At 45.0% G+C, this 23,719-nt stretch overlaps 1 protein-coding gene across 4 annotated transcripts in view; it reads left to right on the top strand.

Moving 5' to 3' along the window:
• Window positions 1-23,719, top strand: part of sh2b3 (SH2B adaptor protein 3) — a 271,686-nt gene that overhangs the window by 172,932 nt on the left and 75,035 nt on the right. For all 4 annotated transcript variants that reach the window (XM_072494673.1, XM_072494567.1, XM_072494633.1 and 1 more), the window contains exon 4: window positions 14,206-14,297. In XM_072494673.1, the coding sequence (XP_072350774.1) occupies window positions 14,206-14,297 (92 nt within the window). The remainder of the gene's footprint in view (window positions 1-14,205; window positions 14,298-23,719) is intronic.

The following is a 23,719-nucleotide window of genomic DNA, read 5'->3' as shown; positions in this document are numbered from 1 at the left end:
GACTGCTGGTATTCTTTACATTCAGAAGGTTAAGAAACATTGGAGGCAACAATGATCGTGGAAGTTATCTAAATGAACTCATTGATCTTAATTTTAAAATATGGAGGGAATTATGGCAGCGTTTTAAGGCGGGGGGGATCAAAGATGACTCCGATTAGGGACAATCGCATGTTTGAACCAACGAGGTAGGACGCTAGGTTTAGGGGTTGGGAGGACACGGGGTTGGCAGTAATGGGGGATTTATTCCTGGAGGGGTGGTTTGCGAGTCTGGAGGAGTTAGCAGAGAACTACGTGTTGGAGCAGTCGGAGGGTTTCAGATACTTGCACGTTCGGAATTTTGCTAGGAAGATGTTTCTAACCTTCCTGGTGATGCCGCCGCCATCATTGGTAGAGAGGGTACTGTCGTTGGCGGGGGCGGAATAGGGGAGCACTTCCGAAATTTATGGGAGGGTTCTGGTGGAAGACACAGTGACACTGGAGGGGATTAAGGCTTGTGTGTGTGTGTGTGTGTGTGTGTGGGGGGGGGGGGGGGGGGGGGCAGCAGAGTGTGGGTGGGGGGGGGTAGGTTGCGGGGGGGGCAGCGTGTGGGGTGGGGGGGGCGGGGCAGAGTGTGGGGGGAAAGAGTGGGGGTAGGTGGAGGGGTGATGTGAAGCCCTGCAGAGGGTGAATACCACCTTGTCGTGTGCAAGGTGCAGGCTCGTACAACTAAAGGTGGTGCATCAGGCACATTTCACAAGGGCTAGGATGTGTCAGGTGTTTGAGGGGGTAGGTGATAGGTGTGAGCGGTATGGAAGGGGTCCAGAAAATCAAGTACATATGTTCTGGTCATGTCCTAAGCGGGGTTCCTTCTTCAGCACCATGTCGGCGATCTTGCAAAGGGAATTGGAGCCTGGTCCCCTTGAGGCCATTTTTGGGGTGTCGGAGCTGCAGACGGATGCGGGAGCAGATGTCTTAGCCTTCGCCTCGCTGATTGCTCGCAGGCGAGTTCTGTAGGAGTGGAAGTCAGCTTCTCTACCCAGTGCCCTGGCGTGGCTGGGGGATCCCATGGAGTTTTTGTACTTTGAGAAAATTAAATACAATTTGAGAAGTTCGATTAGACGGTTTTACACAGGATGGCAGCCATTTGTCATGTATTTCAAGCAACTAGCGATGCTGACATCCCATGAACGAATAAAGAAAACAATCTTAAACTGAAACAAAGTCAATGACATAGATATGAGAGAAGAACTGAATATGGTTAACTGGTTAAGTAGAGTAAAAGGTAAGGTGGTAAATGAACAGTGAGTGACATTTAAAGAAACAATTCAAAATTTTCAACAAAAATACATTCCAATGAAATGCAAACTTCAATATCACCCATTTTTGGTTCACTCAGGAAGTTAAGGACAGTATTAGATTCAAAGAAGAGGCTGACAATCTTGCAAACAAATAGTAGCAAGTTTGAGGATATGGGGTGTTGCAGATACCAACAAGGGGCCTCCAAATATTTGATGAAAATTGAACATGAAAGTAAACTCACCAGAAATATAAAACCGATTTTAGGAGCCTTTATAAATATATAAAAAGGATAAGAGTAGCTAAAGGTCCCTTAGAAGCAGAGACAGGAAAAAGTATCATAGAATGAGGAAATGGCAGAGACATTGAGCAAATATTGTGTCTGTCTTCACATTCGAAGACACAAGTTTCAAAACCAGAAATGAACAGTAAGTGAGGAAATTAAGGAAAGTCCTATCAGCAAAGAAAAAGTATTGGAGAAAATGAAGGGACTAACATTCCACAAATCCCTAGGCTCTGATGGCCTAAACACTTGGATTCTAAAAGAGAAAGCTACAGAGATAGCAGAGGTGCTGGCTTTGATTTCCCCAAAATTCCTTAGATTCAAAAACGGTCGCATCAGATTAGAAGTTGGAAATGTTACACTACTTTTCAAGACAGCACAGAGAGAGAAAACCGTGAACAACAGGCCAGTTAATCTGACATCAATTGTTCGGAAAATGCTGAAATCTATTATTAAGGAAGTCTTAACAATGCAATTAGAAAAGCAGAGTGTGATTAGAACACGTCAACGTGGTTTTTTTGTTTCCTTATTTGTTCATGGGATGTGGGCGTTTCTGGCTGGGCTAGCATATGTTGCCTATTCCTGAGAGCATTTAAGAGTCAACCACATTGCTGTGGATCTAGAGTCACATGTAGGCCAGACCAGGTAAGGATGACAGATTTCCTTCCCTAAAGGACATTAGTGAACCAGATGGCTTTTTACAACAATCAACAATGGCTCCATGGTCGTCATTAGACTTTTAATTCCAGATCTTTAAAAATTGAATTCAAATTCCACCATCTGCCCTGGTGGGATTCAAACCTATGTCCCCAGAGCATGACTCTGGGTCTCTGGATTACTAGTCCAGCTACAATACCACTGCCTTACTACAGAGGAAACTTATTTGAAAAATTCATTAGAGCTTTTTGAGAATGTAACTAGTTGGGTAGGTAAAGAGGAACCATACCTTGATCTCCAAAAGGCATTTGATTAGGTGCCACACAAAAGGTTAATAGGCAAGCTAAGGGCTCCTTAACCTAGTGGTAATACATTAGAATGATTAGAGAATTGGTGAATGAACAGGAAATAGAGGGGGCATAAACAAAACATTTTCAAGTTGGCAGGAAATGCCGCATGGATTGATGCTGGGGCATCACCTATTTACAATCTATATTAATGACTTAGAAGAATAAATGTACCTACATTTTCTGATGATACAAAACTAGGTGAAAATGTGAACTTTGGGTAGGACAGAGAGCCTGCAATGAGATATAGACAGCTTAAGTGAGTTGACAAGATGGCAGATGGAGCACAATGTGGGAAAGTGTGAGTTATTCATTTTGGTTGTAAGAATGTAAAAGCATAATATTTTTTTAAAGGTGTGAAACTTGTAAGTGTTGATGTTCTGGTTGGGTGTGCTTGTACAAGGAATGCAGGAAATTAGCGTAGAAGTACAGCAAGCAATTAGCAAGCCAAATAACATAAAAGCAAAATACTGCAGATGCTGGAAAGCTGAAAGAAAAACAGAAAGTGCTGGAAAAGCTCAGCAGGTCTGGCAGCATCTGTGGGGAGAGAAACAGAGTCAATGTTTTGAGTTTGTATAACTCCTTCAGAGCTGAAGAGAGGTAGAAATGTGGCACTGAAGAATCATAGAATTCTTACAGTGCAGAAGGAGGCCATTGGGCCCAACAAGTCTGCACTGACCCTCTGAAGGAGTGCCCTACCAAGGCTTGCACTCCCGCCCTATTCTCGTAACCCCACCTAACCTGCACAGTAAGGGGCAATTTTATCATGGTCAATCCACCTAACCTGAACATCTTTGGACTGTGGGAGGAAACCGGAGCCCACGGAGAAAACCCACGCAGACACGGGGAGAATGCACAGACTCCACACAGTCACTCACCCAAGGCTGGAATTGAACCCGGATCCCTGACGCTGTGAGGCAGCAGTGCTAACCATTGTTCCACCATGCCGCCCATTATACGGATTCAAACATCAACTCTGTTTCTCGCTCCACATATGCTGCCAGACCTCCTGGGGATTTTCCAGCATTTCCTGTTTTTATTTAAGCCAAATGATACATTGGTCTTCATTGCAAGGGAATTGGAGTGCTGCAATACAGGAGTCCTGCTACAACTGTACAAGGCTTTGGTGAGACTACATCTGGAGTGGTGTGTGATGTTTGAGTCTCAATATTTAAGAAATAATATACTTGGATTGGAGCTGGCACAGTGGAGGTTCATTAAATTGGTCTCTGCGACATGTACGAACGACTGCTGGAGAGGGCCGACACCGAACTGGATACAACAAGGAGGAAATGGGAGGAATACTTGGGGTTCGAAATAGGGTTTGGATTCTGGAGCGAAGCACTGCACAGGGTCAACTCTACTTCCACATGAGTGAGGCTCAACCTAACGCAGCTAAAAGTGGTACATACAGCCCACTGGACCAGAACCCGAATGAGCAGGTTCTTCCCAGAGGTGAAGGATAGATGTGAACGGTGCCAAGGAGGCCCGGCCAACCATGCCCACATGTTCTGGTCTTGCCTCAAACTTGCTGGGTACTGGACAGCCTTCTTCGAGGCAATGTCCAAAGTGGTGGGGATGAGGGTGGAGCCATGCCCGAAAGTGGCGGTAATCGGGGTATCAGACCAGCCAGATCTCTTCATGGGGAGGAGGGCAGACGCCCTTGCCTTTGTTTCCCTGATCGCCCTCCGTAGAATCCTGCTCGGCTGGCGGTCAGCAGCACTACCTAAAGCTGCAGACTGGCTGCCCGACCTATCAGAATTTCTCCAAATGGAGAAAATCAAATTCACCATCTGTGGGTCGGAAGAGGGTTTCCCAAAAACATGGGAGCCATTCACCCGACTGTTCCGGGACCTGTTTGTGACCAACCCATAAATAAATAGCCAGTAGCCAGGGGGAAATTGCCAGGACAAGATAGAAAGAGGAAAGAGAGGGAGGACCGGGGAGTGGTGGTGGGGGGGGGATTTGAAACCCGTCATCAGCCATGATGGTTTTGAATGGCAGAGCAGGCTCAGTGGACAATGTGGTCTACTCCTGCTCCTCTTTCTTGTGTTCCTATGCTTTACACATGAAAAAGATGAAGAGAAAATCAGAGCAGTGCATGGCAATACATAAGTAAACTGAAAAGCATGTCAACAGACGCACATCTATAAAACCACAAAGAGATACAAATAGTTGTCCTAACATATTAACATTTTTCTTTTTTCTCTTCCCATACCATAAACAACATTAATAATAATAATCGCTTTTAGCACAAGCATGTTAAAATGATGCGCTCAAAATCAGAAATTGAAAACATTCATTCCATTCAAGACCATTATTAAGTGTGGTATTGAGGGCGGCACAGGGGTTAGCATTGCTGCCAGGGTCGCAGGTTCAATTCCGGCCTCGGGTGACTGTCTGTGGGGAGTTTGAAGTTTCTCCCCATGTCTGTGTGTGTTTCCTCCGGTTTCCTCCCAAGGTCCAAAGATGTGCAGGTTAGGTGGACTGGACATGCTAAATTGTCCCTTAGTATCCAAAGTTCAGCTGGGGTTGCTGGGCTACGCGGATGGGATGGAGGTGTGTGCTTAAGTGGGGTGCTCTTTCCAAGGGCTGGTGCAGAGTCGATGGACCGAATAGCCTCCTTCTGCACTGTAAATTTTAAGAACTCTATGAACTATTTGGCGAATTGCCATTCATGATTTCAGGATCCACAAAACAAGCAACTCCAAAGCACTACTTCAACTAACAAAACTACTATCCCCATCTCAATAAAATGTTGCTGCTCCATTAATTCCTCAACAGACCCAACAAGAGCATTCCATCCACGTTGTACTGTTCCTACAAAATCTTATTCAGCATTCAATCATGTCACTAAAAATGTTTTTAAAAAGACTTTTCAAATAACTGAAACACCCTAACTATAAATAGGCTAAAGCTACAACAAAAATCGTGAAACTATTTTACACAGATGCTTTGACTGTTAGACCATAAATAATGATTCAAAGACGCCACAAATGAACACAGTAACCACAAAACATGCTCAGATTTTGCAAACCTATATCCAACTTATTCTAACTATGACTGGGATTTTCTGGCCCCACTGTGGCAAGACCCATCATGGCCAATGCAGTGGGCCAACTAGAACTATGGTGACCGAAAGATCCTTGTGGCGGGTGGAGCCGGAAAATCCCGGCCTATATTTAGGCAAGCCGCACACATCCTGACCTGGAATTTTATTGCCATTCCTTCACTGTTGTAATATGCCTTTAAGGGATAGCTGCATGCCATCATTGGAGAGGAAGTGTGTCATGTGATCCAGTCTTGATTTCACTTTGGCCTGTGAGCAAGATATAGCAAACCCAGCTCTACTGCTGGTGTCTTCAAGTTTTCTATCTTTGTATAAATGTGCCTAGCCTAAATAAATTAACCCAAAATGTGTTTATGCAATCTCTTTTGAGTGACTGGTGCTTTTAGATCATTATTAAAAACACAACATGGTGTTCAGTGGTAGTCAAACAGTGCGGAGCAAGTCTAAGTACAAGTATGATGTGATAAACAGTCTTGGGTCGTGCTACCTGACATGAGATGATTGTCAACGTTTTGGTAAAAAAAGCTTTGAAGACACAGTGGTGGGATGGTGCTCATGTAAATAGCTGGTAAGCAGTCTTATCCCTCATGGTGAGTTTGCGGTACAGATCCTGTCAGTTCTGTGACTGGGACATCAAGAGGACCAGCACCAGGGTAGCTCAATCTGGAAAGACGTGTGGGCCAGATTGATAATGAGCGACAAAAAGTCACACACACAAAAAAATCACTCATAAAAATCGGTCTAGAGAAGGTGTGATTATAGCAAGTGGCTTTGAGAGGTACTGAAAAATAAATGAATAAAACGAGGAGGAAGACCTAAGGGATATTGTCGAAATGTCCACAAAATTCCCCAGTTGAATTGGGATACTGCTGACCTGTTATCCAGATTTGAGATGTTTAAACAGCATACAGAACTATGGTTTCTTGATCCAAGAGTGTTTGAACCAGACAAATGAGCCATAAAGATTCACATAGAATTTGGAAATGAAGGTCAATACAGGCCAAACACATCAGCGTTAATAGCAGGAGAACCAGAGGATCCCCGAAAGATATGGATTACATTGGAAGACAAATTCAGTATCAGAATGAACTTCCGCATTAATCGACTAGAGTTCATGACCATTCGACAACAGTCAGCAGATGCAGAGAAAGGGGTACATACTGCAATATTTCAAACGGAGAGCTAGCAGACAGAATTGAGATGGTAATCGCATCCACTCCAATGGAAGCAATCTCGAAAGTTCTGATCATGCCCAAAACGCATAGCGTTGAAGGACTACTCCAGGATGGATGTAAGTACAAATCTATCCTTTCAGGTCGATGAAGCTTACAGTTCTTAAATACAACCCCAGATGTTGATGCATTCACTAAGATACCCAACCCTAGCAAGATAAGTGAAAGGTGTAGCCTTCTGTAGGCACCAGGAAAGGCAAAGAGTTTTGGCAGTTCTGTGAGGCATGTGGCAGAGAGGGCCTTTGGTAGCTGCAGTGTACTGGAACAAAGACTGATGCGGCTACAAAGAGCCGCACACTGAGCCAAACAGTCCGTACACAGCAGACAAGAAGAATGGCCGTTCTGTGTCCTGTCAGCAACGTATAATTCAGGTGATTGGCTATGCAGAAAATGACCATGTGGACCACGAGACAAAGACTGGTGAACACGTGTCACACCATCAATCTTGCGAAAAAATTGGGTGTCATCACATCATTTGAAGTGTTTCCCGAGATTCAAATTAGCTGCCTGAAGAAAGTTGGAAACTATTTGTTATTGGTGTTACAACACCCTGGACCAGTGCGTGGTCAATTCCAGCCCCACTTCACCCGGAGTCGCAACATGGTTGAAATTAACTTTTCATTTTCAACTGCTCAATAACTATAGTCACCAGGTTTGTATATTAAAACTTTTTATTATTACCAGTAACTATAATTAAATAAGCAACAAATACAACTAGTTAACTACTATCCAATCTCTAACGCCCCCCCCCAACTCGCCCCACCCTCTATATATATATATATATATATATATGTGTCCACACACACACACACACACACACACACACAGGCAAACAAACACAGAGGGGAAAGATGGGTGTAAAATAATGATGAAAGTAAAAGGATCGGAGTCTTTGTTTCAGATGGACATCTTCCATTTAATTTCTTCTTCAGTCCAGACTTTCAGTTGGATGTTATCTTTTCTTTCAGCTTGTAATGGTTTTTGCTGTAGGCTCACAGAATTAGCAGGTGTTCAACATTCAAGAGAGAGAGAGAGACAGCATTTTCTTTCAGGATCTAAAAGCTCCTGCCTTCAAACAGTAGGCAGCAGAGCAGAGAGAGAGCTGATTCCACCTTGCGGGTCCAGTGGCTTCTCCTGGGTTCTCCACGAAAACCCCCACCTGACAGGAACCAATCACTATCAGTTGCTGGGCAGAATATTGTCCCTGACCAATCCATTGGCCACCAGCCAACCAATTGAAACAATCTCTTGGGTGCCATAAATCTGGGTTCTTCTGCCGAAAATACAAAACTTTACAACACAGTGTACTATTTTAACACTTTGAGTTCCTATTGGCATTCCGTGACTTTGCACTAGTGACAATACATGCAATCAGTCAGACCTCAAGGCAGTTCAACCTCAGAAACTGCTCCCTTTAACTCAGTTCATGACCTATCATCAACAAAATTGGAAGTTTCAAGGGAGCTGCAACATTAAACTTGCAGGATAATGCATTTGTTAATTGATTCACCATGTAAGTGCATCATTCGCTTACAAGACAAATTGAAGGTCGAACTAGACAAGATGGAGAAAGAGGGAATCATTAGAAGAGTACAACAGCACACCAATTGGTGCAGCTTACTTACACTTACGTACGCCATAAAGGAGACAGATCATTGAGAGTATATCTCGATCCATTATGTTGAAACATAACTTTGAAACGTTGGCTTTACAAAATATCCACATTATAAAAGTTAAATCCAAGATTTGCAAATGTAAGATTCTTTTTAAAGCTTAATGCCAAGCATGGTTACGGGTCAGAGAATCTTGTGGAGAAGTCCCAAGAGCTTGCTACATTTCGTAAGCCATTTGGACAGTACTTGTTTTAATTACTTCCTTATAGGCTTTCTGTTAGCCTGGATCTCTTTCAAGCTCACATGGACCGCATCACATGCACTTTGCCAGGATGTACCTGTATCGTCGACAACATTACTGTTGTGGGAATAACAAAGCAAGACGTGATCATAATCAGCACTTATTAATGCATGTGGCATGTAATAAAGGGTTGGTATTCAACAGTCTGAAGTATGCCACCAACGTGCTTATTAGAAATGGGGATTCAGATTGCTACGTTTATAGTTGGTGTTGCTCTTATTAGCCTTAGTTTTATTAGCTCTAATTCTGTCACCTTTGCTCACGAGTCGCCAGGTATCTTTCTGATACCGCCACGTGGTTCAAGCTCAAGTAATGATTAATAATGCAGCACACCGCTTAGTAAATGTTAAATCAACGATCATTTATTATATACAGCAACAAATACTTATACAATAATCCTACTTCTAGACTATTACCTACCACTAAAGGCCATTACTTAACTTTGGTGATGGCCCATCAGGTCAGGGAAACAAATGGTCTATCGAATTGGGTCTGGCCTGCGGGATTCAAAAAGGCTGGTACGGGTCGATAGTCTGGAACACCTATCTGGTAGCGATCGCTGGAGTAAGACTTACTTGTTCTTTCGTCGAAGGGTCTCGAAGGTTGCGAGTAGGAGAAAAAGGGTTGATCTGAACTTAGCCCCTATTTTTATAGTTCCTAGGGGCTTCCCGCCTCTCAGGGCGGACCTTGACTCTGGTCCCAAGTGATTGGACTTGGTCCCAATCACTGGGTTCGATATGCTTCAATAATGGGGCGATTCTTTGATCGGGGGGTGGTCGTCCACCTTTCTTTGTCTCGGCCACTGCTGGCGCCGAAAGGTCTGGATCGGCTTTCAATTGCTAATTTGTAGCAATTGTTCCCGGGGATGGCCGATTAAAATGCAGATGGCTGGGTTGATGTGCTGCTAATGGTTGCAGGTATCAGTCTGGGCTGACTTCCCCAGAGCCGAATACACTGTTCTGTCTGCAGCTGTCCGTTTGAGTCCTGTTGGCTGATTTTCCCATCAGCCTCTTTCGTTCGCCATTTTACATCGGGGTTTGGCCATTTTACTCGTGAATCAGCCACTTTAGGTGGCTACATTGGGCACTAAGCTCACATCCAGGATCCCACAGAAGAACTGGGTAACCAGCCAAGGATTTGTTCAGAACCAAGGTCCTATGTAGCCATTACATTCAAAGGTGCAACAATGAGACGTAACCGAAGCCAAATCAGATCCATTCTAGCTCCTCAACCACCATACAGTCCTATTGCATCTAGGACAAGATCCCAATTGCAACCAAGAATGAAAATCCCACAGATCACAATGAGCAATTAAAGGCACCTTCAGACATGGTTACCATCACAAGATCAGGGCATATCAGTTAATTACCTCTTATGCTTCGGAAAACATAGAACATACAGTGCAGAAGGAGGCCATTTGGCCCATCGAGTCTGCACCTACCCACTTAAGCCCTCACTTCCACCCTATCCCCATAACCCAATAACCCCTCCTTACATTTTTAGTCACTAAGGGCAATTTATCATGGCCAATCCTCCTAACCTGCACGTCTTTGTGGGAGGAAACCAGAGCACCCAGAGGAAACCCACGCTGACACGGGGAGAACGTGCTGACTCTGCACAGACAGTGACCCAGCGGGCAATCAAACCTAGGACCCTGGCACTGTGAAACCACAGTGCTATCCACTTGTGCTACCATGCTGCCCTAACTCATAGATTCACCAGTCCGATATATTGATGTAATGGTAACTAAAGATGAATATGTATTGTGAATAGTCATACATCTTTGGAAGGGGGGGATATATCTTTAAAAAGAAAGTGGTGTTGTATTATGCCTTTAAGATATTGTAACATCCCATCACTAGAAGGGAAGTGTGTCATGTGATTCAGTCTCAGTTCCACTTAGGTCTGTGAGCTAATCACACACATATACAGTTCTGCTGCTGACGTCTTCAAGCTTGCTGCCTTTGTAAAAATGTTTTTCTGTGCTGAATCAAAATCAATGAACCAACAGCGTGCTTATCCAATCCTTTTGAGTGATTAGTGCCTTTATATCATGACAGTCACTAGGTCGAAGTTGAAATTTCTTTGCTAAATCCTTCTGGGCATACATACATCAAATGGACTGAAAGTGGCTCGCTGTCACTTTCTCGAGGGCAATTAAGGATAGACAGCAAATGCTGGCCTTGCCAGTGGTGCTCACCCCCATGAAGAAAAAAAACCTAATAAATGACATAACTTAAATATAATAAACATAAAATTTTATCATTTTTTAAGTGGCTTCCTTCCAACATCAATTGTAATTTTCTATTTCTACACAAAATGCACCTAGCACCTTCAAGCAATAACTGTTCATCTAGGCTGCCAAAAATATCCAAATGATTAACACTGATTAAACATGCAACCTTTCTGACCCTGTGCAGTTTGGTATGATAGTGCTTTGACATGCTGAGGCATGGATGGTTGGATGCATGCTTGCATTGAAATCAAAATGAAATGAAAATCGCTTATTGTCACAAGTAGGCTTCAATGGAGTTACTGTGAAAAGCCCCTAGTCGCCACATTCCGGCGCCTGTTCGGGGAGGCTGGTGCGGGAATTGAACCATGCTGCTGGCCTGCCTTGGTCTGCTTTAAAAGCCAGCGATTTAGCCCAGTGTGCTAAACCAGCCCCTTCATAGTTATGCATTCATAGTTATGCATGTAGTGGGTTATCTTGTTTCATCGAGTGATGGTATTAGGAGGGAGATCAGGGGCAGGAGTCTCTAATCCTGCGGCAGATTGTCCACGCCGTCGTATATGGCGTCGCGTTTTATGACGGCATGAACAGGCCGACCCGACGACTAATTCTGGCCCCTACAGGGGGCCAGCACGGCACTGGAGCGGTTCACGCCACTCCAGCTGCTGATCCCGGCACGAATTGGGCGCCGCTGGATCCACGCATGCGCAGTGGCTTCCTTTAACGCGCTGGCCCCGACGCAACATGGCGCAGGACTACAGGGGCCGGCGCGGAAGAAACGAGGCCCCCAGCCAGAGAGGATGGCCCGCCGATCGGTGGGCCCCGATCGAGGGCCAGGCCACATCGGAGGCCCCACCCGGGTTCGGACCCCCCCCACTCCCCCCACAGGCCCCCCCCCCGACCCTTCCACACCGAGGTCCCGCCGGCTGAAAGCAGGTGTGGACGGCGCCGGTGGGACTTGCCGTTTTCACGACGGCCGCTCGGCCCCTCCCGGGCCGAGAATCGGCAAGGGGGGGGGGGGGGATTGCGTGCCGGCGTGGCGCGATTCGCGCCGGTTGCGGGGATTCTCGGCCTGGCCCCGGGCTGAGAGAATCCCGCCCCAGGTGATTTGCCACAAGGCCTCAGAGATAATTGGGTGGAGGCAGTCGTCCTAATCTGCTCTAATGTATAAACTTTCCAGCCCTCCTGGATTGGCCTGATGTCTCCAGGAATTGAAAAGCAATCTCCAGGTCATTGCGGTCAGTGCAACCCTGGAGAAATTCTATTGTGACATTAAAAAATACATTTTATTTTTGTCATTTATTTGAAATATTTCTTTTTCCCAGATAGGAATATTGAATATTGGAGTGGGAAGGGGTCGGGGGTGGTGGGGGGTTGCGGAGGATATTAGCACAACATTCGAGCATCCTCTAATTGGGTAATGAATCTTTTTGGTTTCCATTTGGTATAGGAAGGCAGTATGCCACAATGAATGTGCTGGCTGCCTAATGGCTGAACCATAGGGCAAAGCATGCGATGAAACCCTCAGAAATATGCATAATCACAGCTGGCAACCCTACTAATGTAGATCACAACAGCTTCTAACAGAACAGCGTTGGCCGAGGCCTTGGGGCAAGTTGTCTGTCTGCCCTCTGGGGTGGGTAAAGGTACATGTGGGCAGGAAGGTGAAGAGGTTTCTGATTATAGTTATATTCTGTAAATCTTGCTGTCTGTCTCGGTTACCTTCATTAGAACAGAAAATAAATGAGCAATAATTTAGTATCCCCGTATGAGGTGTGTGTGTGTGGGGGGGGATGCGCGGCGAGGACCGCCCAACATGTGAGTTGGTATGTTGGGGGGGCCTGGGGGTTGTGTCGAGGGGGACGAGAGAGCGGGGTTGCCTTATAGAAATGGTGTCCCGATCTCTTCCTGCACTGAGGAGCTCTGCTCGCCGGAGCACCTCAGTGCAGGTTATGCGGTTAGGTGTGGCTTTGGGGGGTGTTCTTGCCAGGGCATGAACACACAACAGAGTGGCATTAGATTAGATAGCGGGATCGTTTGGCACCGGCAACAACCAGCTAACCATGCGCAGAAGAGACTCTGTTTTATTTTAGTTAGACCGTGCCCAATATTCCAGGTGTGTCTACAACAAGGCCCTGTACAATTAGCGAGACATCCCTGCTCCTGTACGCAAATCTTCTCACTATGAAGGCCAACATACCATTTGCCTTCTTTACCGCCTGCTGTAACTGCATGTTTACATTCAGCGACTGGTGTATGAGGACTCCCAGGTCTCGTTACAGATTCCCCTCTCTTAATTTATAGCCATTCAGATAATGACCTGCCCTTCTGTTTTTGCGACCAAAGTCGATATCATTGATCCACATTATATTGCATCTGTCATGCATTTGCCCACTCACTAAACTTGTCCAAATCACACTGAAGCATCTCTGAATCCTCCTCACAGCTCATCCTCCCACCCAGCTTTGTGTAATCTGCACATTTGGGGACATTACATTTAGTTCCTTGATCTAAATGGTTCCTTGATCAGAACACGCACGAACAGACTCAAAAACAGCTTCTTCCCCACTGTCACCAGACTCCTAAATGACCCTCTTATGGACTGATTTCATTAACACTACACCCTGTATGCTTCATCCGATGCCAGTGCTTATGTAGTTACATTGTATATGTTGTGTTGCCCTATTATGTATTTTCTTTTATTCCCTTTTCTTCTCATGTACTTAATGATCTGTTGAGCTGCTCGTAGAAAAATACTTTTCACTGTACCTCGGTACACGTGACAATAAACAAATCCAATCCAAAATCATTAATATATATTGTGAATAGCTGGGGTCCTAGCACTGATCCCTGCGGTACCCCACTAGTCACTGCCTGCCATTTGAAAAAAGACCCGTTTATTCCTACTCTGTTTGTCTGCCAATCAGTTTTCTGTCCATCTCAATACACTACCCCCCAATCCCATGTGCTTTAATTTTACATGCGAACCTCTTACCTTCTGAAAGCAAATTGTTTATCTACAAAAGTAATATTGTCAAAGCAATAATTCTCAGAAAGGTCACGGAAGTGACTTTGAGGTGAAATGGACTGTGGCGTCTCAGCTGAGGAAGCAAGATTGCATTTTTTGCTCTTTTATCCTGCGCTGAAGCTATTTGTTGAATCATGATATTTCTCATTTATTTCCCCTGAATCAGATCAACAGTTTCCTCGAAGTTATTTTTGAAGCTGTCAATGATCAGCAATTGAATTTATGGACAACAGATATTAGAGAATGTATAAATGCATGGTAAGACTCAATTCTTTTCTCTTTTATTAGCATGTGAATGGTGAAATTTCATACACTGTAATGTACATCCCGGTACCATCATGAAAACTGAACAATTACATGGACATAGATGTTGAAAATCGGATTTCTGACACACATAATGTTCTATGTGATAAATTACTTTTTCACCTTTATTCATCTTGTCAGTGGGACATGAAATCACTTCCAAAGGGCTTAATTAACGCATTGCCTTGAGCTCATCTCTGCCTCTTGCTAGGCTTCAGCCACGTCCTTGATTCACTATCTGTTCTAGCACATTACACAGAAGCATGAATGGAGAGTGAGAAAGCGTTTAAATTGGAAACTCAGTCAGACATTGTAGTAGTAAGAAGGCTCAAGGCAGTGAGTTGATATACATTGGAAGAATTTTCATGTGGCACCGTCAATAAGATTTGCAGGGAAGCAATTTATCTGCACAAAACAAGACTCCAACTTTGTTCGCGTCTTATTACCTTGTTGTTCCTCAGTGTTTTTTAAAAGCAGTAACCAAGAGATTCTGGAATCCCTTTTCAGGTCTTCTTTGGCTTCAGCATTGGAAATAGTACAATTTGTAGATATGCATTTCTGATAAGAAAAAGGAAATAAATAAATTATATAGTGTCTCAACAAAGTCCATAGGATGTCCTAAAGTGCCCTTCTTTTGGAAATTGCTGACAAAACTGGAAATAAGAAAATCTTTATCAAGTTCTAATTTGTTTCAGGTTTAAATCTATTACAGACAACCTTTGACTGTGCTCATGTATTTGCAACTGTGTAAGTCAGTGCCCCTGTTTTGTAAATCAGATATCTGTTGCATGTTTGTTACCATACACTGCTGTGTTACAACATGGCTTTCAATTCTTTAAAAGGATGTTGATGGTCATCACATCACATGGTGGATAGACCCAGTGGATAGAGCATTTCAAATGTCAACAACATTGTTTTGGTTTGTTAAAATAAAAATAAATATGTTTGAGTAGCATAGGCTTTGGGTCAGTTCTGTATCATGTCCATGGTATCAAGGTTAACATTTCCAATTAATAAAGAGATGTGGCACCATGGAAGGGGTGACAAGACTTAAGCTGATGTCAAGATTGACATGCAACAAAGTTTCTAATCTCCACCTCTGCCTCAGCCCAACTGCCGCTAAAACTCTCAACCATGCTCTTGTCACTTCTCACCTCAACTACTCCAATGCACTTCTGACTTGCCACCCACCATCTACCCTCCATAAGCATGAACTTATCCAAAGCTCTGCCACCTATACCCTACGTTGTAGCAAGCCCTGCTCACCTGTCATTTTGCTGCTTGCTGACATACATTGGCTTCTGGTCCAGCAAAACTTTGATTTGAAAATTAATATCCTTGTGTATAGATCCCTCCACGGCCTCACCCTCTCTCCACCTCTGTAACCTCCTCCAGCCCTAAAGCCATCCAAAATCTCTGTGCTGCTCCAATTCTGGCCTCTTGTACATCCATGATTTTCCACGTTGCACCATTGACAATTGTGCCTTCCATCATCTAGATTATAACCTCTGAAGTTCCCTCCCTAAACCTCATTGCCTCTCTGTTCCTTTACAGCTGCACCTCAAGGCCTACCCCGTTACTGAGTTTTTGGTCACCTGACCTATTCAAGTTTGTCCCATAATGCTCCTCTGACCATCTTGGAACTGCAATCGAGGCTCTGTATAAATACAAGTTGTTGTTGTTAGCAGGACGTGGGTGGGCGGGCGGGCGGCATGGAATATTTTTTAGTTGGGGAATTAAAAGGGGAATACAAAAAAGAACCAGTACATTCATTTGTGAAACAGGGGAACTATTTGAATAAGGAGTAACCTCCCAGCCATTTAAGCTTTTCTTTCACTTTACATTTATTGGCTTTTGAATGCACAGCATTAGACAAGTACTGAGAAGTAAATGTTGCTTGGTGCAGCGAGTTAATAATGTTTGAGAGGAAACTATTACAGAAGAAACAAATCATGGAATTGACACTTTGTGTACTGATGAAGTCTTAACTTTCAAAATGATTTGACACTTCTTGCATGTGGAGACTCTAACTTCAGGAGTGACGGATGGCCCTATACTCCATGAGCTTTATTTTCTCCTTTTTTAGCAGCTTTTCTTTTTGTATTGATTGCTTTTCTTCATAGCCTGAACTTGCGCATTCTCTTTCCACATTTTAAGTTGAAAATTAATGAATTTCCACATCTTATATGGTTGTGCCTGGCACTTGTACCTGTCAGTTGAGCAGTGAAATTTTGCAATTGGAGAATACAGTATATCCAGTTTGAATTAAGTGACAGCATTAATTCAATCTGTGTTTTATATATAGTACAGGCCAGGTATAAGGTTATTTTCAGTTCAGTACCCTGGCAACATATATCAACCTCAACCTTGGCTTTGAAACGGTATAGCCCACAGGATTATCATAGAATTTACAGTGCAGAAGGAGGCCATTCGGCCCATCGAGTCTGCACCGGCTCTTGGAAAGAGCTCCCTACCCAAGGTCAACACCTCCACCCTATCCCAATAACCCAGTAACCCCACCCGACACTAAGGGCAATTTTGGACACTAAGGGTAATTTATCATGGCCAATCCACCTAACCTGCATATCTTTGGACTGTGGGAGGAAACCGGAGCACCCGGAGGAAACCCACGCACACACGGGGAGGATGTGCAGACTCCGCACAGACAGTGGCCCAAGCTGGAATCGAACCTGGGACCCTGGAGCTGTGAAGCAATTGTGCTATCCACAATGCTATCGTGCTGCCAACATGATAGTTTCCCCCCCACCCCCCACTGTTGTCTTGATGGTGTTTTGTGCCAAATTTTTGATTTGCTGTATCATTTGAGAACAGTATTGTTGTACGTGTTCCTCGGCATTGAAAGTACCAAGGCTTACTTCAACGTTTAGCCTACCAGCTCGCAAGGAGACCCCATATGATACATTTTGAGGGTTTTGAAAATAGCTCATGTAGACCATGAAGAAAATAGATCATGTAGGCGATGAACCACAGCATTACTCAGTGATAAAAGCTATAACCACAACATTCGTGATGTGACAAATGCTTGGAGCTGCACATTTCATCACTTCATCTTTCTCACAAAAATTTGGACAATTTAATTTGCCTAAATCCTGTGAAATCTCTAGCAGAAACTAACCTTCCAGCATCAATATTTTAACAGAAATAATGAAGGTAAGTGGAAAGGAGAGACTGTCCTTAGACTGGTGATAAGCTCGACATTGTGTTGCTGTTTGCACCCGGAGGCAACACATAAAACTGGGTCAGAAGCTCTATGCAGCTACAAATAGAACCAAGATAGATTTACTTTATTTTTCTCCCTTTTTCTTGAAGGCAATGACTTTAGATGGAGACCCACAGTCCCTGCTGTCTCACCCAAGTGACCATTCTTTATTGGTGAATCTAACTGGTGTGTTTTGCTAGGCTATTTAGTTGTGAAGGTGATTTATCACAGCTGACCTGATTCTGTTCGAACCTGATGGCCACTATCCAGTAGGACCCATCTGAAATCAGATAACTGAAAATCAAACCTGGAGCTTTCTGCTGTTTATAGTCTAGTGCTATTAATCATTATTAACGTACTGGGGAGATAATTTCACGTTCTTGTTCTGAATTTACCATTGGGTGAATTGTGATTTGTAAATTTAAGTAATGGTCAAGTCAAGCAGTCATAATTTGCTGTAATATTTGGATCAAATATTGACAAAGCAGCCAGCTTGATTGGCATCCCTTCCACAAACACCCACTCCCTCCCCCACCGACACACAGTGGCAGCCGTGTGTACCATCTGCAAGATGCACTGCAGGAACTCACCAAGGCTCCTTCGGCAGCACCTTCCAAACCCACGACCACTACCATCTAGAAGACAAGGGCAGCAGACGCATGGGAACACCACCACCACCTGGACGTACCCTCCAAGTTACCCACCACCCTCACTTGCAAATATATCGCCGTTCCTTCTCTGTCACTGAGTCAAAATCCTGGAACTCCCTCACTAACAGCACAGGAGGTGGACCCACACCATATGGACTGGAGCGGTTCACAAAGGCAGCTCACTACCACCTTCTCAAGGGCAATTAGGGATTAGCAATAATTGAAGCCCACATCCCGTAAAAATGAATTGGAAAAAAAAGGTAACATTGTTGAGTCTCCTATTTATGTTTTTGTCTTTTTTAAAAATAAATTTAGAGTACCCAGTTCTTTTTATCCAATTAAGGGGCAATTTAGCGTGGCAAATTCACCTGCGCTGCTCACCTTTAGGTTGTGGGGGCGAAACCCACGCAAACACGGGGAGAATGTGTAAACTCCACACGGACAGTAACCCAGAGCCGGGATTGAACCTGAGACCTCGGTGCCGCGAGACCGCAGTCCTAACCACTGCGCCACCGTGCTGCCCCTTCCTATTTATTAAAGTGGTGGCTTATTGTAAAACTTAATTAGATTGAAAAGTAGTGACAGGATTTTGGACACCAAGGGACATGGGGATAGAGTGGGAAAGTGGATGATCAGCTATGATTTTATTGAGGGGATGTATGCCTACTCCAATTTCTTATGCTCTCGGAACGGCCCCGTTGAGTTCCGCGCGGCGCAGGCCGGAGAATCACCCGAGACACCCAAAATGGCGATTCTCCGGCACCCATGCTATTCTCAGGCCCGGATGGTCCAAGCGGCCAGGTCAAAACGGCGGGTTCCCCCTGGCGCCGTCTACACCTGGTCGCTGCCGTCGGGAACGCTGGGGGGGGGGGGGGGCGGCCTGTGGGGGGGTCCTGCACCGGGGGGTACCTCAAATGGCGTCTGGCCCGCGATTGGTGCCCACCGATCGTCGGGCCGTCCTCTCTGAAGGAGGACCTTGTTTCTTCCGCAGCCCCGCAAGATCCGTCTGCCATCTTCTTGCGGGGCGGACTCGGAGAGGACGGCAACTACGCATGCGCGGGTTGGCGCCAGTTCTGCAGCACCGGCCGCGTCATGTATGCGGCGCCGCCTTTACGCGGCGACAAGGCCTGGCGCATGTAAATGACGCGGCCCCGCTCCTAGCCCATTATCGGGCCCTGAATCGGTCGGGATAGGGGCCGTTTCGCGCCGTCGTGAACCTCGACGGCGTGGGCACTTCGGCGGGGGAGTGGAGAATCCCGCCCAATGTCTTTTTATGCGAAGAATAAACACAGACTCCAGTAGGAGAAACCGGCCATTTTTGTATTGAATCCTGAGAATTTGCATTTATTTTCATACCTAACAGTGCCAGTGGATGTTTGATTTCACGGTGCTTTGATATACCTGAGTTTCCTGATTGTGCTTGTGTTGGGGCCAGGTAGGTCAAGGAATTGAGGCAGCTTCTCAGGTCCTGATTTGTCAGAATTAGGTCTAATTAATTAAGATTAGGATGTGATTAGGAGGTCCATGACCAAGTAATTACTGGTTTCAGACCTGCCCGGTACTGAGATCTGTGATCTCATGCACATAGGGCAGTAGTGAGAAGACTATAATCGGTCACATCCGTCTCCTTGGACAAGAGAAATCAGCCTATCCTCCTGCCCTTGTTGACTACCTGGAGATTCCTGTTTGTGTTTGGATGTTCATTGGGAACACAGTTGGACTTTGTAGTTCCATTGGTTAAAATTCTTACCAACAAAATAAAAGTTTGAAGGGGGGGGGGGGGGTCAGCGGACGCTCAGGAAGAAGCCTTGACCAAATGAGCCACCTTGTGCGGGGTTGATCATTCAGTTCCATAGTTTTGGGGAGAAGGAGAAGGCCCTGCAGTGGGCCAAGGAGCACCACGACAGAAAATGGAAAGAAATTCTGCTAAGGATGTATCAAGACTTGGGGACAGAGTGGGCGAGGAAGCGGGCAGCCTTTAACAAGGTGAAAGGAAGTTCGATTTGGATTGGTGTACATGGCAAGATTGCAGGTCACACACGAGGCTAAGGACTTTTATTTTGAGACCCCTGAGGAGGTGGAGGACTTTAACAAACATGCACTAGTGTCCAATTAAACAAAAGGTGTTTTATGGGGGGATTTCTTTGCAGTTTCTTGAGGATTGTGGGCCAAAGGAGATGGTGGGGATATTGTGTATATAGTTGTTGATATTCTGTTGTTGAAGCTTGTTTTGCCTGTTTGTGGGGATGATGGGGGATTCTCTATGCTGTATGGTTTATGGGACCCTTTTTCTTTTGAGGAATAGTTGATCCTTGTGTAGGGCAATGCTGTTGTCCTTTTCATTGTCCTGGTGGTATCCACCGGAAAAGCTGTGAGACACTGCGACGCGTGAGAGGTGTAATGTATGAGCATGGGGAGAAGACAGGCCGTCTGTTGGCACACCAGCTGATGTGGCAGGCGGCCACCTGGGAGGTTGTATAGGTCAGGAACTCGAGAGGCAGCTTAGTGACCACATCAAGGGAAATCAATGAGGCATTTGATGCTTTCTATAGGGATCTTTATACGTCCGAGCCTCTGGAGGTGGTGTCGGGCATGGTGGGGTTTCTAGACAGATTGCCCTTCCCGAAAGTAGGAGGAGAGAGTAGGCAGGAGTTGGAGGTCCCGCTCGGCTCGGAGGAGATGCTGAGGGCGATTGGGTTGATGCAGACGGGTAAGGCTCCGGGCTGTGAGGGGGATCCCGTTGAGTTTTACAAAATATTTTCAGACCAGCTGGTGCCATTAATGGTAGATGTGTTCAACAACACTTTAACTTGAGGGTCCCTGCCTGATGCACATTCACAGGCCTCCATCTCCCTCATCCTAAAGAAAGGTAAGGACCCCATGGAGTGTGAATCTCATAGGCCCATTTCACTGCTGAATGCGGATGCCAAGATATTGGCTAAGATGCTGGCTTTGCGTTTAGAGTCATGTGTCCCTGTATAGTTGCAGAAGACCAGACAGGATATGTGAAGGGATGGCAACTGTCAGCTAATATACTGCGGGTTCTGAACATGTCCTCTCGTCTCCTTTGACCTCTGAGCCACAAGCGATCATATCTATGGATGCAGAGAATGCATTTGACCGGGTGGATTGGGAGCACCTCATTGAGGTGTTTGGGAAGTTTGGATTTGGGCAGAGGTTCATTTCATGGGTGTGGCTTCTATATAAGGCCCACATGACTAGTGTGCGCACTAATGCGACAAGCTCGGGATTCTTCCCATTGAACAGCGGTACAAGACAACGGTGGCCATTATCACCGCTCCTTTTTGCCCTGGTGATAGAAATCCTGGTGAAAGCACTGAGGCCTTCCAAGGTCTTCCGGAGATGGAGGGGGCTATATGGGGTCCGGGGTGGGTGGGGGGGGGGGGGGGGGGAGGAAGAGAGAGAAACAAGCATAGGATGTCTCCTATGTGGAACATGATTGGCATAGGCTTCATGTTAAACTTTACATGTCTGTTGGGTAGGGTGGGATCCAATTTGAAGAGGTGGGGTAGCCTCTCGGTGTCCCTGATGGGTAGAGTCCAGATGATCGAGATGAATATTCTGCCGAGGTTCCTATTTTTGTTTCAATGCCTCCCTATTTTTCTTCCTAAATCGTTCTTTGCGAAGGTGAATAAGCTAGTGAATTCCTTCATATGGGTATTTCTACTTTGAAGTTACGGAGGCGGCTCAGACAACATTACAAGCTGAGCGCCATGTCATTATTGCCATTGTTTGCGCCATCGGATTTTAAGGTATGGTAAGGGAAGAGGCTAGAATGCCTTACAGACCTGTTTATGGAGGCATTTCCGTCACAATTCCAATTACCAGGGGCACACCTATTCCGATACTTTTGACTTAATTTGTGGGGCTTGCCCTGCTTTCCCTTTAGCACCGCAGACTCTCCCTGTTGTAGGAAATATTACTATTGGTGAGGGTTGTGGGGGGGAGGGTAGATCTCCAATATCTATGAGTGGACATCTCATCAGAATCTGCGCCGCATGATCGGGTGAAGACTAAATGGGAGGAGGAGTTGGGACCCATCCTAGATGAGGATGTGTGGAATGAGGCTTTTTGTAGGGTCGTTTCCACCTCCTCGTGAGCATGGCTCAGTCTGATCCAACTCAAAGTGGTTCATAGAGCTCATCTAACCAAAACTAGGATGCATGGTTTTTTTTTTGTTGCTGAACTGGAGGACAGATGTGACGGTGCTCTCGTGGGCCCACCAATCACACCCACATGTTCTGGTCATGTCCAAAGGTGGTAAGCTTTTGGATCTCTTTGTTTAGCACCATGTCAGCGGTTCTGAACATGGAGCCTTGTCTGTTGGTGTTCGGGGTATCTCACTCGCCGGGACTGTGGACAGGGTGAAGGCGAATGCTCTCGCCTTTGCTTCTCTGATAGCCCAAAAGCAAGTTCTGCTGGGATGGAGCGTTTCCATTCCATCTAGTGCCTCGGCCTGGTTGGGTGACTTACAGACTTTTTATACCTGGAAAAGATCAAGTATACCGTGAGGGATTCTACCTGAGGTGGCAGCCATTTATCTCATACTTCAAAGAGTTAATTGCCATTAGCTGTTAGGGGGTGGGGGAGGTAGGGTTTGGTTGTGGGACTAGGGGGTGTTATGGGGGAGGAGTTGGATTTAGCTGTTGTTGTTTGTTTTTCTTTCTCTTTGATCTTTTGTGTTTTTAGCACGACAAATGTACCATGTTCGAACCATTTTCAGAGTAGTATTGTAGTTTAGAATGTGTGCGATCTATGAAATCTTTAATATAATATTATTTTTTAAAAAATCCTTACTGACTCTCACTGTCTGAGTTCATGCGTAAAAATGGCCATTTGTACCGGAATGATTCGCTGGGTAGGCTTTGGAGGAAGTGGTTGTTGTGAATCATGGTTTCTATTTCGGGCAAAATGGCCACAGTGTAATGTGGAATGTGAAGCGAAATTGGTTCCTCAGTGGAAGGGTCATGCAATGTATTTCATGCCGTTCTCATCATAATTGAATCCAAGTGACTGCACTTCAGTTGTACAGTTAGACTGCTGTCTGTAACAGGAAGCTGGTGGTGCATTGCAAGGGTGAAACATTGTGATTCAAAATGACGCCTAATAGCAAGGTCCTTCTGTTTATTTTACAACAGCAGATTATTGAAGATTGGATAAATGGGCACTTGATTCAAGTACTGTCTCCTTCTTATCAACTCCTATTATTTAAAGGTCCAAAGCAAACTGGGAGGTTTTGTATGTAGTTAATACATTACCACAGTTTAACTGTAAAACAAATGCAAATTGTGGGACTTGATCTTTGCGCATTTATAGGTACAAATGGTACAACTTGATATATTTTGGCAACTTGTATCTATTTGTCGGATGATCAGTATTTTTAAAAAAACTTCACCGGGTTGCCTTTACAAATATTGTTGTCAGTGGATGATGTAAAGCTGCAAAATATCTAATGTAAATCATGAGATTTTTCACTGCTCTGAACA

This window comes from Scyliorhinus torazame, chromosome 1 (assembly GCF_047496885.1).
Source record: "Scyliorhinus torazame isolate Kashiwa2021f chromosome 1, sScyTor2.1, whole genome shotgun sequence".
NCBI classification, from domain to species: Eukaryota; Metazoa; Chordata; class Chondrichthyes; order Carcharhiniformes; family Scyliorhinidae; genus Scyliorhinus; species Scyliorhinus torazame.
Note: the sequence above shows the minus strand (reverse complement) of the source record. Positions and strands in the feature narration are given on the sequence as shown.